Below are 16,388 nucleotides of genomic sequence, written 5' to 3'. Positions count from 1 at the left end.
CACCACACGCACACACCACACGCACACACACCACACACACACCACACGCACACACACCACACGCACACACACCACACGCACACACACCACACGCACACACACCACACGCACACACACCACACGCACACACACCACACGCACACACACCACACGCACACACACCACACGCACACACACCACACGCACACACACCACACGCACACACACCACACGCACACACACCACACGCACACACACCACACGCACACACACCACACGCACACACACCACACGCACACACACCACACGCACCACACCACACGCACACACACCACACGCACACACACCACACGCACACACACCACACGCACACACACCACACGCACACACACCACACGCACACACACCACACGCACACACACCACACGCACACACACCACACGCACACACACCACACGCACACACACCACACGCACACACACCACACGCACACACACCACACGCACACACACGCACACACACCACACGCACACACACCACACGCACACACACCACACGCACACACACCACACGCACACACACCACACGCACACACACCACACGCACACACACCACACGCACACACACCACACGCACACACACCACACGCACACACACCACACGCACACACACCACACGCACACACACCACACGCACACACACCACACGCACACACACCACACGCACACACACCACACGCACACACACCACACGCACACACACCACACGCACACACACCACACGCACACACACCACACGCACACACACCACACGCACACACACCACACGCACACACACCACACGCACACACACCACACGCACACACACCACACGCACACACACCACACGCACACACACCACACGCACACACACCACACGCACACACACCACACGCACACACACCACACGCACACACACCACACGCACACACACCACACGCACACACACCACACGCACACACACCACACGCACACACACCACACGCACACACACCACACGCACACACACCACACGCACACACACCACACGCACACACACCACACGCACACACACCACACGCACACACACCACACGCACACACACACACGCACACACACCACACGCACACACACCACACGCACACACACCACACGCACACACACCACACGCACACACACCACACGCACACACACCACACGCACACACACCACACGCACACACACCACACGCACACACACCACACGCACACACACCACACGCACACACACCACACGCACACACACCACACGCACACACACCACACGCACACACACCACACGCACACACACCACACGCACACACACCACACGCACACACACCACACGCACACACACCACACGCACACACACCACACGCACACACACCACACGCACACACACCACACGCACACACACCACACGCACACACACACACACGCACACACACCACACGCACACACACCACACGCACACACACCACACGCACACACACCACACGCACACACACCACACGCACACACACCACACGCACACACACCACACGCACACACACCACACGCACACACACCACACGCACACACACCACACGCACACACACCACACGCACACACACCACACGCACACACACCACACGCACACACACCACACGCACACACACACACACGCACACACACCACACGCACACACACCACACGCACCACACACACCACACGCACACACACACCACACGCACACACACCACAGGCACACACACCACACGCACACACACCACACGCACACACACCACACGCACACACACCACACGCACACACACCACACGCACACACACCACACGCACACACACCACACGCACACACACCACACGCACACACACCACACGCACACACACCACACACACCACACGCACACACACCACACGCACACACACCACACGCACACACACCACACGCACACACACCACACGCACAAACACCACACGCACACACACCACACGCACACACACCACACGCACACACACCACACGCACACACACCACACGCACACACACCACACGCACACACACCACACGCACACACACCACACGCACGCAAAGACAAAAAAAATTGGAAAGGAAGGGCAGGGTGTGGGAAGCGAAGTGGAGTTGGGTACGTGTGGTTGGGTAGGGTATTTGTGATGTGTGGAGTGATGGGACAGGGCAGATTATTTGGACCCGGTATGAGTAGATGGCCTGGGTAAGGTGTGGCGGGGTTGTTGTGGTTAAATAAGGTGGGGTATGGGGCAGTGGAATGGGGTCGAGAAGGGTAAGTGCGGTAAGTGGGGTGGGTAGGTGAGGTGCCGTAGCGAAGGTGGATCGGGTGGTCTAAAGTAGGCAGGGCAGCTGTTTAGGGAGGGTGCCTGGAGTTGGGGGCAGACCGGGTTGGATGGAGTATGTGGGGTCGATTGGCTGGTGGGTACTCGGGTAGGGTGCATGGTTCGGCGCTCGCCTGCATGCCGATGACGGCGTAGATGAAGAAGAGCATGACGATGAGCAGAGCCACGTATGGCAGGGCCTGCGGGGACGACAGGATTCACCTCGACTGTCACAACGACACCGACGACAACGCTGAGCAGCAACGACGACGGAGATTCAAACACAGTGACGGCGAAATTTCGATTTAAAGCTTTCGTGACTGCAAGGATTCATCTTCTTGGTTCTTTCGGGAAAGTCACGTAGAAGGGAAATAATAAAATAATAAAAATAAAACATAATAAAATACAATTCTAAATATACGCTGCCAAGCTTGGTGGTGTTCATTCAGACGCTGTCTTTCCGACAGACCTGTTCTTCACCTGAGGACGGCTGCTTGCGTTGTGGCCGAAACGTCGTGAGAATGATTTTATTATGTTTTCTTTTTATTATTTTATTATTTCCCTTCTACGTGACTTTACCGAAAAAAACAAGAAGACAGTGACGGCCATTTAACAAAATTGCTGAGAGCCACTCGCAACATCGCTGCCACCACGCCCATCGCTCGCGACCCCTGACCTGGAAGGACTTGATGAAGGTCCAGAGGAGGATGCGGAGGCCTTCTCCTCGCGCCAGAAGTTTGACGAGGCGCATGACGCGGAAGAGACGGAAGAACGTGATGGAGATCCGCGACGAGCCCTCTGACGTCTGCCGGGGTCGCAGATCGTGGGTCACGGTGGGGGTCATCGACACATCGGCGTGGGGTCAACAGATCACAGTTCAATAACTTGACATTAATTATGTGACGATGATGCTGCTGCTGCTGCTTTGCCAGTGGTTCACAGGCACAATTACCAAATACAAATTCAACACGATCTGTGTCAATAACACTGCATGGCATTTCGTGTAATGGTCCTTCTGCATAGCACATCAATTGTCTAGAGTGTGGTGTGTGGTGTGTGGCATGTGGCATGTGTGGCGTACATGGTGTGTGGCACGTGGCATGAGTGGCGTGCGTGGTGTGGCACGTGTGGTGTGTGGCACGTGGCATGCGTGGCGTGCGTGGTGTGTGCCAAGTGTGGTGCGTAGCTTGCATGGTGTGTGGCACGTATGGTGTGTGGCATGCGTGGTGTGTGGCACGTGTGGCGAGTGGAGCGCGATCGCTCACGTCGAGTTTGCTGAGCAGGACGTCGACGATGCTGCCGACGACGATCAGGAAGTCAAACACGTTCCAGGGGTCGGTGAAGTAGCCCTGGGTGGCAGCACGAGACAACGACGGTGAGATAACGGGGAGACGACCCACCAATGCGTACACGCCAAGGGGGTGACACTCAGCGCTTCAATTTCCTGTCCACCACAACTTGCATCACCCGGCAAACCCTGGTGGCCACCCATCCAAGTATGAGCCAGGCTCATGGCTGCTTAGCTTCTGAGCTGTGACTAGATCGGGAGAATTCAGCGTGAGTTGTTCACAGATGTCAAATCACGGTGAGTGATATTGTGCTAATCACGGTTGCTGAGCACAGGCCCAAAAAAAAAACAATATGCCAAGCAGCCGGCAATAAACAGCATTCCTGAAAGAGGAGATAAGAGTTCACAAGTTTCTTGAATTGAGCAAGGTTAGGATATCGAGACGATGGGAGGGAATTCCAATGTGGAACAGTGCGAGGGAAGAAGCCGAAAAAGAAGCGTTGTGACCTGCAGTGTGGTGAGTGAGTGGGTGAGTGAGTGGGTGAGTGAGTGAGTGGGTGAGTGAGTGGGTGAGTGAGTGGGTGAGTGAGTGGTTGAGTGAGTGGGTGGGTGAGTGAGTGGGTGAGTGAGTGGGTGTTTGAGTGGGTGAGTGAGTGGGTGTTTGAGTGGGTGAATGGGTGAGTGGGTGAGTGAGTGAGTGGGTGAGTGAGCGGGTGGGTGAGTGAGTGGGTGAGTGAGTGGGTGAGTGAGTGGGTGAGTGAGTGGTTGAGTGAGTGGGTGGGTGAGTGAGTGGGTGAGTGAGTGGGTGAGTGAGTGGGTGAGTGAGTGGGTGGCTGAGTGAGTGGGTGAGTGAGTAGGTGAGTGAGTGGGTGAGTGAGTGGGTGAGTGAGTGGGTGAGTGAGTGGGTGAGTGAGTGAGTGAGTGGGTGAGTGAGTGGGTGAGTGAGTGGGTGAGTGAGTGGCTGAGTGAGTGGGTGGGTGAGTGAGTGGGTGAGTGAGTGGGTGTGTGAGTGGGTGAGTGAGTGGGTGTTTGAGTGGGTGAGTGGGTGAGTGGGTGAGTGAGTGAGTGAGTGGGTGAGTGAGCGGGTGGGTGAGTGAGTGGGTGAGTGAGTGTGTGAGTGAGTGGGTGAGTGAGTGGTTGAGTGAGTGGGTGGGTGAGTGAGTGGGTGAGTGAGTGGGTGTTTGAGTGGGTGAGTGAGTGGGTGTTTGAGTGGGTGAGTGAGTCGGTGGCTGAGTGAGTGGGTGAGTGAGTGGGTGAGTGAGTGGGTGAGTGAGTGGGTGAGTGAGTGGGTGAGTGAGTGAGTGAGTGGGTGAGTGAGTGGGTGAGTGAGTGGGTGAGTGAATGGGTGTGAGTAGCGGTAGTTCAATGGTTAGCACGCTGCACTACGAATCCGGCGAACCGGGTTCGATTTCCGCTCACGGCCAACACCAGTGACGATTATCTGAACCGGTCCTGGGCCTCCCCCAGGTTCACTTGAAATTAGTACCTGGTGCGGTGTGTAAAAACATCACCGCCGGGCAGACAAAGGCGGTCGGGCGTGGTCTGGCCACCCACCACCACGTGCGCTGCGACGGCCTTCACAGCTGATACTTGCTAACGGCACTTGCCCCAACAGTCTGATGAGGCTATACGGGGGATCTTTGCCTTCGAGTGAGTGAGCGAGTGTGCCGTTGTGACCTGCAGCGTAGTGGTGGAGCACAGTGTGTGGACGGGACAAAACAGTCGGTCCGGCAGCGCGAAGGTTCGCGCGCGCCCTCACCCGGGGCTTGTAGGCGATGATCTTGACAATCATCTCTCCGGTGAAGAGGAACGTGAAGATGAGATTGAGGACGTCCATCACGTGGCTGAACTCCTCCGACTGGCCGTAGTGCTGCGGGGAGGGGCGGGTGCAATGGTTAGCGACCCGGAGGTTCGCCGGTCTGCTCTCCCGTCAGGGGAAAGTTTCTTCAATTCCACCCCCCCCCCCCCCCCGTGGCCTCTGTACACCCAGCTTAGTTAGTTGTTCAGCAAGTCATCTGTGGTGGGGTAGACTGTGGGTTACTCCCAAACGTTCTGGCTCGTGTCAACACTTCAGGCCGAATACCCTCCACTCGAGGAAGCGTTCCAGAGCTCCCTCTCGTGGAGGCGCTTCTGCTGGCAGTGGCGCGAGCGGGACGTTGCAAGGCTGCGCCTTTATCTTTTATAAATATGTCCTCTCTACTGTATGCCCCGCTTCCCCCGTGAGTACCTACACCCCCCCACCCCCACGCTACCTTCACCCCCCCACCCCTCCCCCCACACGTACCTACACACCCCCACACGTACCTACACCCCCCCCCCACACGTACCTACACCCCCCACCCCCACACGTACCTACACCCCCCACCCCCACGCGTACCTACACACCCCCACCCCACACGTACCTACACCCCCACCCCCACACATACCTACACCCCCACACATACCTACACCCCCCCCCCACACATACCTACACCCCCCCCCCACACATACCTACACCCCCCCCACACGTACCTACACCCCCCCACACGTACCTACACCCCCCCACACATACCTACACCCCCCCCACACGTACCTACACCCCCCCCACACACATACCTACACCCCCACCCCCACACATACCTACACCCCCCCCACACGTACCTACACCCCCCCCCCACACATACCTACACCCCCCCCACACGTACCTACATCCCCCCCCACACACATACCTACACCACCCCCACGCGTACCTACACGCCCCCCACCCCCACGCGTACCTACACCCCCCCACCCCCAGGCGTACCCGGAGCCCCGTGCACAGTACCTGCATGCCGAGGCAGAGCGAGTTGGCGACGATGAGGGCGAACATGGAGTACTCGAAGGCGGGGTGGTTGGCCACGTACCACACGTTGTAGCGGTACGGGTTGCGCGGGATGAAGCGCCGCAGCGGGCGCGCATTGATGGCGTACTCGACGCACTGCCTCTGTACACGGGGACACGCGGGGACACGTGGGGACACAGCGGGGACACAGCGGGGACACAGCGGGGACACGGAGGGGACACGGAGGGGACACGGAGGGGACACGCGGGGACACAGCGGGGACACAGCGGGGACACGGAGGGGACACGGAGGGGACACGGAGGGGACACGGAGGGGACACGGAGGGGACACAGCGGGGACACGGAGGGGACACGGAGGGGACACGGAAAAGACACGGAGGGGACACGGAGGGGACACAGTGGGGACACGGAGGGGACACGGAGGGGACACAGTGGGGACATGGAGGGGACACGGAGGGGACACAGTGGGGACACGGAGGGGACACGGAGGGGACACGGAGGGGACACAGCGGGGACACGGAGGGGACACGGAGGGGACACGGAGGGGACACACACGGAGGGGACACGGAGGGGACACAGTGGGGACACGGAGGGGACACGGAGGGGACACGGAGAGGACACGGAGGGGACACAGTGGGGACACAGAGGGGACACGGAGGAGACACGGAGGGGACACGGAGGGGACACGGAGGGGACACGGAGGGGACACGGAGGGGACACAGTGGGGACACGGAGGGGACACGGAGGGGACACGGAGGGGACACGGAGGGGACACGGAGGTGACACGGAGGGGACACAGCGGGGACACGGAGGGGACACGGAGGAGACACGGAGGGGACACGGAGGGGACACGGAGGGGACACGGAGGGGACACGGAGGAGACACGGAGGGGACACGGAGGGGACACGGAGGGGACACGGAGGGGACACGGAGGGGACACGGAGGGGACACGGAGGAGACACGGAGGGGACACGGAGGTGACATGGAGGGGACACAGCGGGGACACGGAGGGGACACGGAGGAGACACGGAGGGGACACGGAGGGGACACAGCGGGGACACGGAGGGGATACAGCGGGGACACGGAGGTGACACAGCGGGGACACGGAGGAGACACGGAGAGGACACGGAGGGGACACAGCGGGGACACGGAGGGGACACGGAGGAGACACGGAGAGGACACGGAGGGGACACGGAGGTGACACGGAGAGGACACGGAGGGGACACGGAGGGGACACGGAGGGGACACGGAGGGGACACGGAGGGGACACAGCGGGGACACGGAGGAGACACGGAGGGGACACGGAGGGGACACGGAGGGGACACGGAGGGGACACGTGGGGACACGGAGGGGACACGGAGGGGACACGGAGGGGACACGGAGGGGACACGGAGGGGACACGGAGGGGACACGGAGGAGACACGGAGGGGACACGGAGGGGACACGGAGGGGACACGGAGGGGACACGTGGGGACACGGAGGGGACACGGAGGGGACACGGAGGGGACACGGCGGGGACACGGAGGGGACACGGAGGGGACACGGAGGAGACACGGAGGGGACACGGAGGGGACACGGAGGAGACACGGAGGGGACACGGAGGGGACACGGAGGGGACACGGAGGGGACACAGCGGGGACACGGAGGGGACACGGAGGGGACACGGAGGAGACACGGAGGGGACACGGAGGGGACACAGCGGGGACACGGAGGGGACACGGAGGGGACACGGGGGGGACACGGAGGAGACACGGAGGGGACACGGAGGGGACACGGAGGGGACACAGCGGGGACACGGAGGATACACGGAGGGGACACGGAGGGGACACAGCGGGGACACGGAGGGGACACGGAGGGGACACGGAGGTGACACGGAGGGGACACAGCGGGGACACGGAGGAGACACGGAGGGGACACGGAGGGGACACAGCGGGGACACGGAGGGGACACGGAGGAGACACGGAGGGGACACGGAGGGGACACAGCGGGGACACGGAGAGGACACGGAGAGGACACGGAGGGGACACGGAGAGGACACGGAGGGGACACGGAGAGGACACGGAGGAGACACAGCGGGGACACGGAGGAGACACGGAGGAGACACGGAGGGGACACGGAGGGGACACAGCGGGGACACAGCGGGGACACGGAGGGGACACGGAGGAGACACGGAGGGGACACGGAGGGGACACGGAGAGGACACGGAGGGGACACGGAGGGGACACGGAGAGGACACGGAGGAGACACGGAGGGGACACGGAGGGGACACGGAGGTGACACGGAGGGGACACAGCGGGGACACGGAGGGGACACGGAGGGGACACGGAGGAGACACGGAGGGGACACGGAGGGGACACGTGGGGACACGGAGGGGACACGGAGGGGACACGGAGGGGACACGGAGGGGATACGTGGGGACACGTGGGGACACGGAGGGGACACGGAGGTGACACGGAGGGGACACAGCGGGGACACGGAGGAGACACGGAGGGGACACGGAGGGGACACAGCGGGGACACGGAGGAGACACGGAGGTGACACGGAAGGGACACAGCGGGGACACGGAGGAGACACGGAGGGGACACGGAGGGGACACAGCGGGGACACGGAGGGGACACGGAGGGGACACGGAGGTGACACGGAGGGGACACAGCGGGGACACGGAGGGGACACGGAGGTGACACGGAGGAGACACGGAGGGGACACGTGGGGACACGGAGGGGACACGGAGGGGACACGGAGAGGACACGGAGGGGACACGTGGGGACACGTGGGGACACGGAGGGGACACGGAGGTGACACGGAGGGGACACAGCGGGGACACGGAGGGGACACGGAGGAGACACGGAGGGGATACGGAGGGGACACAGCGGGGACACGGAGAGGACACGGAGGGGACATGGAGAGGACACGGAGGGGACACGGAGAGGACACGGAGGGGACACGGAGGTGACACGGAGGGGACACGGAGGTGACACGGAGGGGACACAGCGGGGACACGGAGGGGACACGGAGAGGACACGGAGGGGACACGGAGAGGACACGGAGGTGACACGGAGGGGACACGGAGGGGACACGGAGGGGACACAGCGGGGACACGGAGGGGACACAGCGGGGACACGGAGGGGACACGGAGGGGACACAGCGGGGACACGGAGGGGACACGGAGGGGACACAGCGGGGACACGGAGGGGACACGGCGGGGACACAAGCGGAGACTCACAGGTGGCAGACGCAGGGCACACGTGGGAGACAAGAATCCGTGTTAATTAGCTTAGTCTCCCTCTCTCCAGCCTCCAGTCTCCGTGTCACTGTCTCCACCATCTCCGTCTCTCAATCTCCCCCTCCTTCATTGTCCCCAGTCTCCCCGTTCGTCTCCAGTCTCGCCGGGCCACCGGACCCACGTGAAGCAAAGTGAACACATCTCGACGCATGCTCAAACGCAGAGGGGGGGGGGGGGGAACACACACCTGGTTCTTGTCGAGCTCGCAGTTGCGGTACTCCTTCTCGCCCTGGTCCTGGAAGGTGACGATGACGAAGCCCACGAAGATGTTCATCATGAAGAAGGCGATGATGATGATGTAGATAATGAAGAAGACGGACATCTCCACGCGGTTGTTGTAGATGGGGCCAATGTCCTCCTTGCTCGAGTCGATGGCTCGGTACAAGAACCTGCGAGCGGTCGGGGCAGGAGAGGGGAGTGGGGGTGCCGGTCAGTGGAGAGGTGGGGAACGGCAGGCCATGGAATTACACCACCAATAGCAGCAGATCTTGGACCTGGCTTCACCAGGGATAAGATTCGCATTTATTGGGGGCTTCAATACCCCGGCATCTCACAACCTCTCGGCTCTCACATCTCATCTCAATCATTTCACTCCTAATTGGCAGAACCCCCGTTTTCTCATCCCCTCCTGTCCCTGTTTCCCTGTTACTGCCTCCCTGGCCCTCTCTCCCCATCCCCCTCTCTCGCCAATTTCCATCTCTCCCTGTCTCCCTGACCCTTTCTCCCTGTCTCCCCGTCTACCCATCTCCCTATCCCTGCCTCTCCCCATCTCCCCGTCTCCCTCTCTGTCCCCATCTCCCCGTCGTCTCCCCCCTCTCTCCCTGTCTCCCTGACCCTTTCTCCCTGTCTCCCGTCTCCCCATCTCCCTATCCCTCTCTCTCCCCATCTCCCCGTCTCCCTCTCTGTCCCCATCTCCCCGTCGTCTCCCCCCTTTCTCCCTGTCTCCCCGTCTCCCCATCTCCCTATCCCTCTCTCTCCCCATCTCCCCGTCTCCCTCTCTGTCCCCATCTCCCCGTCGTCTCCCCCCTTTCTCCCTGTCTCCCCGTCTCCCCATCTCCCTATCCCTCTCTCTCCCCATCTCCCCGTCTCCCTCTCTGTCCCCATCTCCCCGTCGTCTCCCCCCTCTCTCCCTGTCTCCCTGACTCTTTCTCCCTGTCTCCCGTCTCCCCATCTCCCTATCCCTCTCTCTCCCCATCTCCCCGTCTCCCTCTCTGTCCCCATCTCCCCGTCGTCTCCCCCCTCTCTCTCTGTCTCCCTGACCCTTTCTCGCTGTCTCCCCGTCTCCCCATCTCCCTATCCCTCTCTCTCCCCATCTCCCCGTCTCCCTCTCTGTCCCCATCTCCCCGTCGTCTCCCCCCTTTCTCCCTGTCTCCCCGTCTCCCCATCTCCCTATCCCTCTCTCTCCCCATCTGCCCGTCTCCCTCTCTGTCCCCATCTCCCCGTCGTCTCCCCCCTCTCTCCCTGTCTCCCTGACTCTTCTCCCTGTCTCCCGTCTCCCCATCTCCCTATCCCTCTCTCTCCCCATCTCCCCGTCTCCCTCTCTGTCCCCATCTCCCCGTCGTCTCCCCCCCTTTCTCCCTGTCTCCCCGTCTCCCCATCTCCCTATCCCTCTCTCTCCCCATATCCTCGTCTCCCTGTACGACCACCCCCCCCCCCCCGCCCCCCGTGGTGGAGCCGCGACGCGGACGCACTGCGGCCAGCCCTCGAAGGTGGACACGGTGAAGAGGGTCATCATGCCGGCCATCACGTTGTCGAAGTTGAAGTCGTTCTTGTACCAGATGCGCTCGCGCACCTCCGGGTAGTCCAGGTTTCCCTCCTTGTACGAGATGAACAGGCCCCTGTCGCGCGCACGGCAAGACAATGAGGGGCGACGGCGAGCGTTGATGAGGCGGGAGTGATGATGGTGATGGTGCAGGAGAAGAGGTGGGGAGTTGTTTAATATCTCACTTGCACTCCGCCTCCGTGTTCTTGGATTCATCCGTGCACGCGAAAAATCTCCCCTGTGCAGACGGACACAACGTCGACCACGTCAACAACATCGACAACAACACCAACGACGACAAAAACAACGCCACAAAACATCGTCAACAACGACGACACAAAGATGACACCAAACATCAACATGAACAGACACCTGCAAAAACAATGACGTCAGCTACAACTCTGATGTCAATGGCATCAACAATTTAATCGACTACACAAATATCAACAGCAGCAGCAGCATCGCCTTGATGATGTCTCACGAGGTGTTTAAACATCCATCTAGACGGTAACGCTGACATCATCATCAATATGTAATAAAAGGACTCGGACACTTCCTTCTGTCTTCGTGTCTTTTATTGGGTTCTCGTCTTCACCCACACGGCACTCTGTTATAACTCTGTATTTGTAGCCCCCGGCTATTCACTGCTATTATAGCTTCTTCTTCCCTCTGACTCTCTGCTTCATCTACTGTAACCTCCTCCCTGCAGACTCGCTGCTACCTCTATGCAGACTCCCGCTGCTACCCCTATGTGCAGACCCTCTGGCTGCTACCGTATGCAGACCCGCTGCTGACTCTGTATGCAGCCCCGCTGCTGACTCTCTGTGCAGCCCCGCTGCTGACTGCAGCCTCCTCGCTGCTTCGGGTCGGTCACCGCTGGCCAACGGTGCCGATCCTCGCTCCCCCGTGTTCGTGGCGATCTCGCCACCCTCCGCTTCGCCCTTCGTGGCCTCTCTCTGTTCCTGGTTCCCCGTCACTCCCGTCCTCTTCCGGTTCCCCTCCTTCTATAGCCTAACCCCTCACCCCCCCACGTGACCTAACTCCTCCCCTCCTGATGTCACCTCCGGAGGGCCGTTTACGCCCGCATTACATCACCCTCCCCCATAAAGAAAATCCAGCCGACCTCGGCTGAATTGCAACCTGACAAGAAATGCGGGTGTAAAGGGCCAACACGTAAAAAGACACGAAGCATGCAACAACAATATAACCAGAACACAACACAATACAATTTTAACGAAACGTGAGGGATTTCGAGCGAGTACGGGCAGCCGGGCCGTCCCGGACGGTCGGCAGACCACCCGCCGAGCGGGAACGTGGAAGGGTTTTAGGGGCGACGGGCGCAAGTTCTTCCGTCGCCATTGGAGGCCCGCCACTGTCCCGCTCGCGTCCAGAGACATCCCGTACTCGCGTCCGCGGAGGGATAGGAAGAGCTGCAGGTCCCGTGGGTTCTGCGGCTCCAGTCGACGTCCCACGAGCGGAACGTCCTCCTCCCTGCGCTGTCACGGCCGGCTTGTCTGTGCCGGAGGGTCTTTCTTTGGGGCGTCCGCTGTCGAGGCCTCCTGCTGGGGCGGCCCCGGAACCCGGGCCCAGCAGTCCCTGGCATAGTGGCCCCGACGGCCGCAGCGGAAGCAGTCGACGTCGGGGCGGCGCGCAGCGGGCACCCCGTCCCGACGCGGCCGCGCCGGCGGCGGAGCCCGCGGCCCTGGCCCGCTTCGAGCCGGCCACGGAGTGGAGGCGGCCGACAACTCCTTTGGGCCGGTCGCATCCGGCACGTACACGGCCTTCGTAGGGTCCCACCCTATGGCCCCCCCATCGACGACAGGACCGCCCGTCCACGCCGTCACCTGTTTCCAGCGGCGGAGATTGAACTGGGCGTCCAAACACTTGGCCGCGGCCCGGGACGTGAGTTTTTCGTGACCGCACGCCGGCATAGGAATGCCCAGATCCCGGGATAACTCCAACATCTTCCCCAAGATGAGAGGTTCCAGCAGGTCAGGCTCCGTCTCCGGGTAAGCGGCCATAGCGAGTTCCAACACGGCGCCCCTGTACGCTACAGGCGACTCCTCCGGTGCGCGTTGCCGCTGCACGAAGCGGCGATGGGCGTCATCCGGTGGCTCGTACGCGTCCGCCATTTCATCGAACACCCCACGCAGAGTTTTCTTCTTCGCAGCTTTTATAGAGCGAAAAAAACGAACGGACTCATCATCAAGAAGAGTCGGAAGCACCTCCAGTGCCTCAGCGTCCGTCCACCTTGCCGTACGTACCGCCGCCAAAAATCTACAGGCGAACGCACTCCAATCGCCCCCGATGGAGAACTCTTTGACGGTTGTAAGGTGACGACTGCGGCCCCTTGGCCTGCTTCCGTCCGTCGCTGACTCTTCCGGCAGTAAGTTCAGCAAGGCGTCGCAACGCGGTGTCGCCAAGATGGCGGACGATCCTCGCGGCGGCCCCAAAATGGCGGCTTCCCGCCTTCCGTGGTGCGCCACGCCCAAGATGGCGTCTTCACGCCGCGTGGCCAATGGCGGCGCCATCGAAGACAATCCGGGCTCCTGCCGATCACCACCGTCCCCCTCCAACGCCGCCCTTGGCGTGACAAGGTCACACAACTCAGTGATGACGGTTTTAAGAGTCGCCAGTTGCTCCGCCATTCGGGTCCATCTTAAATCTTCGTCCTTCAACGCAGACGGGGCGGACGCAGCGGCAACCTCCTCGACACCCGGGCCCTCACGGATCTCTCCCTCCGCCGAAGTGAAGCCGACCTCAGGAGGAAGATCGTCGTCGTCCGATGATGAAGCCGACGCCGGAGATGGGATATTCTTTTTCCTCAGTTGTTTCGCCATGCCGTTTCACTTCTGACTCCAGTGTAATAAAAGGACTCGGACACTTCCTTCTGTCTTCGTGTCTTTTATTGGGTTCTCGTCTTCACCCACACGGCACTCTGTTATAACTCTGTATTTGTAGCCCCCGGCTATTCACTGCTATTATAGCTTCTTCTTCCCTCTGACTCTCTGCTTCATCTACTGTAACCTCCTCCCTGCAGACTCGCTGCTACCTCTATGCAGACTCCCGCTGCTACCCCTATGTGCAGACCCTCTGGCTGCTACCGTATGCAGACCCGCTGCTGACTCTGTATGCAGCCCCGCTGCTGACTCTCTGTGCAGCCCCGCTGCTGACTGCAGCCTCCTCGCTGCTTCGGGTCGGTCACCGCTGGCCAACGGTGCCGATCCTCGCTCCCCCGTGTTCGTGGCGATCTCGCCACCCTCCGCTTCGCCCTTCGTGGCCTCTCTCTGTTCCTGGTTCCCCGTCACTCCCGTCCTCTTCCGGTTCCCCTCCTTCTATAGCCTAACCCCTCACCCCCCCACGTGACCTAACTCCTCCCCTCCTGACGTCACCTCCGGAGGGCCGTTTACGCCCGCATTACAAATATAACCACCATCACCAACATCACCACCAATCTCCAACTCTCGCGTTCAAGGCACTGGATCAGAGGGGTACGACGATGGTTATGAGGACGATGAGGACGATGATGACGATGATGACGATGATGATGTTGGAGATAGTGACGATAACGATCATGACACAAAGACAATGATGATGGTGGTGGTGATGATAACGATCATGAGGATGACGACAATGACAGCAATTATGACAATGATGACGACGACGATGACAATGACAGTGATTATGATGACAATGTTGCTGATAGCAATGACCGTGACGACGATGACAATGATTACAATGATGACAATGACCGTGACGACGATGACAATGATTACAATGATGACAATGACAGTGACGACGATGAGAGTGATAACAGCGATGACGACGATGAAGGTCCCCACCTTGAAGAGCTGCACGCCGATGCAAGCGAAGATGAACTGCAGGAGGGTGGTGACGATCACGATGTTGCCGATGGTGCGGATCGCCACAAACACACACTGCACCACGTGCTGCTCGCCGCACAGAGACAAAGACCCACCCCCCGTATCGCCGTTAAACAGACTGTTGGGGCAAGTGCTGTTCGCGAGAAACACCCCATGATGGCCGGTACGGCGCACCGATGACGCTGTGGTGTGGTCAACACCACGCCCGTCCGCCTTTGTCTCTCCCCAGTGCTGATGTTTACACACTGCACCAGGTACTCATTTTAAGGCGGAGTCGACCTAGGGGACGCCCAGGATTTATTCTCAGATATTTCACCGCCGACGGTGGTGGCCGTGAGCGGGAATGGAACTCGGGTCGCCGGATTAGTAGCGCAGCGTGCTCAACCACTGCACCACCGCTCCCCAGAGGACATACACAGGCGCATTTATAGCAGATGTTGCTGTGGTTGTGGTTGTAGTTGTGGTTGTAGCTGTGGTTGTGGTTGTAGTTGTGGTTGTTGTTGTTGCTGTAGCAGATGTGTGGGACAGCTGTTGCACCTTGAGACCCTTTGCTCTGTTGATGGCTCGAAGAGGTCTGAGCACCCTCAACACACGCAGGATCTTCACCACGGAGATGGCGCTGGACCTGAAAACATCGTCACCGCCATAGTACCATCGCCATCAGCCTCACCAAACATCATCACCGTCGTCGCCATCAGCACACCATCGCCGTTGACTTCATCGTCACCTTCATTAGCAAGGTCTCCATCATCGTCGTCGTCGTCGTCTTCCTAATTTACTATCCTCATCGTAATGAAATAATTAAACATCCTCACCATTATCACCGACAGAATGATGCTCATCAACATCACTTTCGTCATCTGCATCACCAGCATCACCAATTCGAGTGTAACCCCAAATCATCATCACTGTCACCGTCATTATCAGCACAATCATCCGTTTCCACTCCACTCCCACTGCCAATCCAGGGAAGGATTAGGATGCGAGG

The 16,388-nt window shown here is 60.2% G+C and overlaps 1 protein-coding gene across 1 annotated transcript in view; it reads right to left on the bottom strand.

Moving 5' to 3' along the window:
• Positions 1–16,388, bottom strand: part of LOC133351740 (voltage-dependent L-type calcium channel subunit alpha-1D-like) — a 104,319-nt gene that overhangs the window by 37,953 nt on the left and 49,978 nt on the right. Inside the window, 10 exon segments of the mRNA XM_061567207.1 lie at positions 2,498–2,563; positions 3,040–3,168; positions 3,629–3,712; positions 5,411–5,521; positions 6,455–6,613; positions 9,942–10,143; positions 11,446–11,592; positions 11,702–11,754; positions 15,359–15,466; positions 15,938–16,025. Of these exon segments, the coding sequence (XP_061423191.1) occupies positions 2,498–2,563; positions 3,040–3,168; positions 3,629–3,712; positions 5,411–5,521; positions 6,455–6,613; positions 9,942–10,143; positions 11,446–11,592; positions 11,702–11,754; positions 15,359–15,466; positions 15,938–16,025 (1,147 nt within the window).

The sequence above is a fragment of the Lethenteron reissneri genome, chromosome 38, assembly GCF_015708825.2.
Source record: "Lethenteron reissneri isolate LAM-NWPU_2019-01 chromosome 38, ASM1570882v1, whole genome shotgun sequence".
Taxonomy (NCBI): Eukaryota; Metazoa; Chordata; class Hyperoartia; order Petromyzontiformes; family Petromyzontidae; genus Lethenteron; species Lethenteron reissneri.
This window is presented reverse-complemented; position numbering and strand designations above follow the sequence as displayed.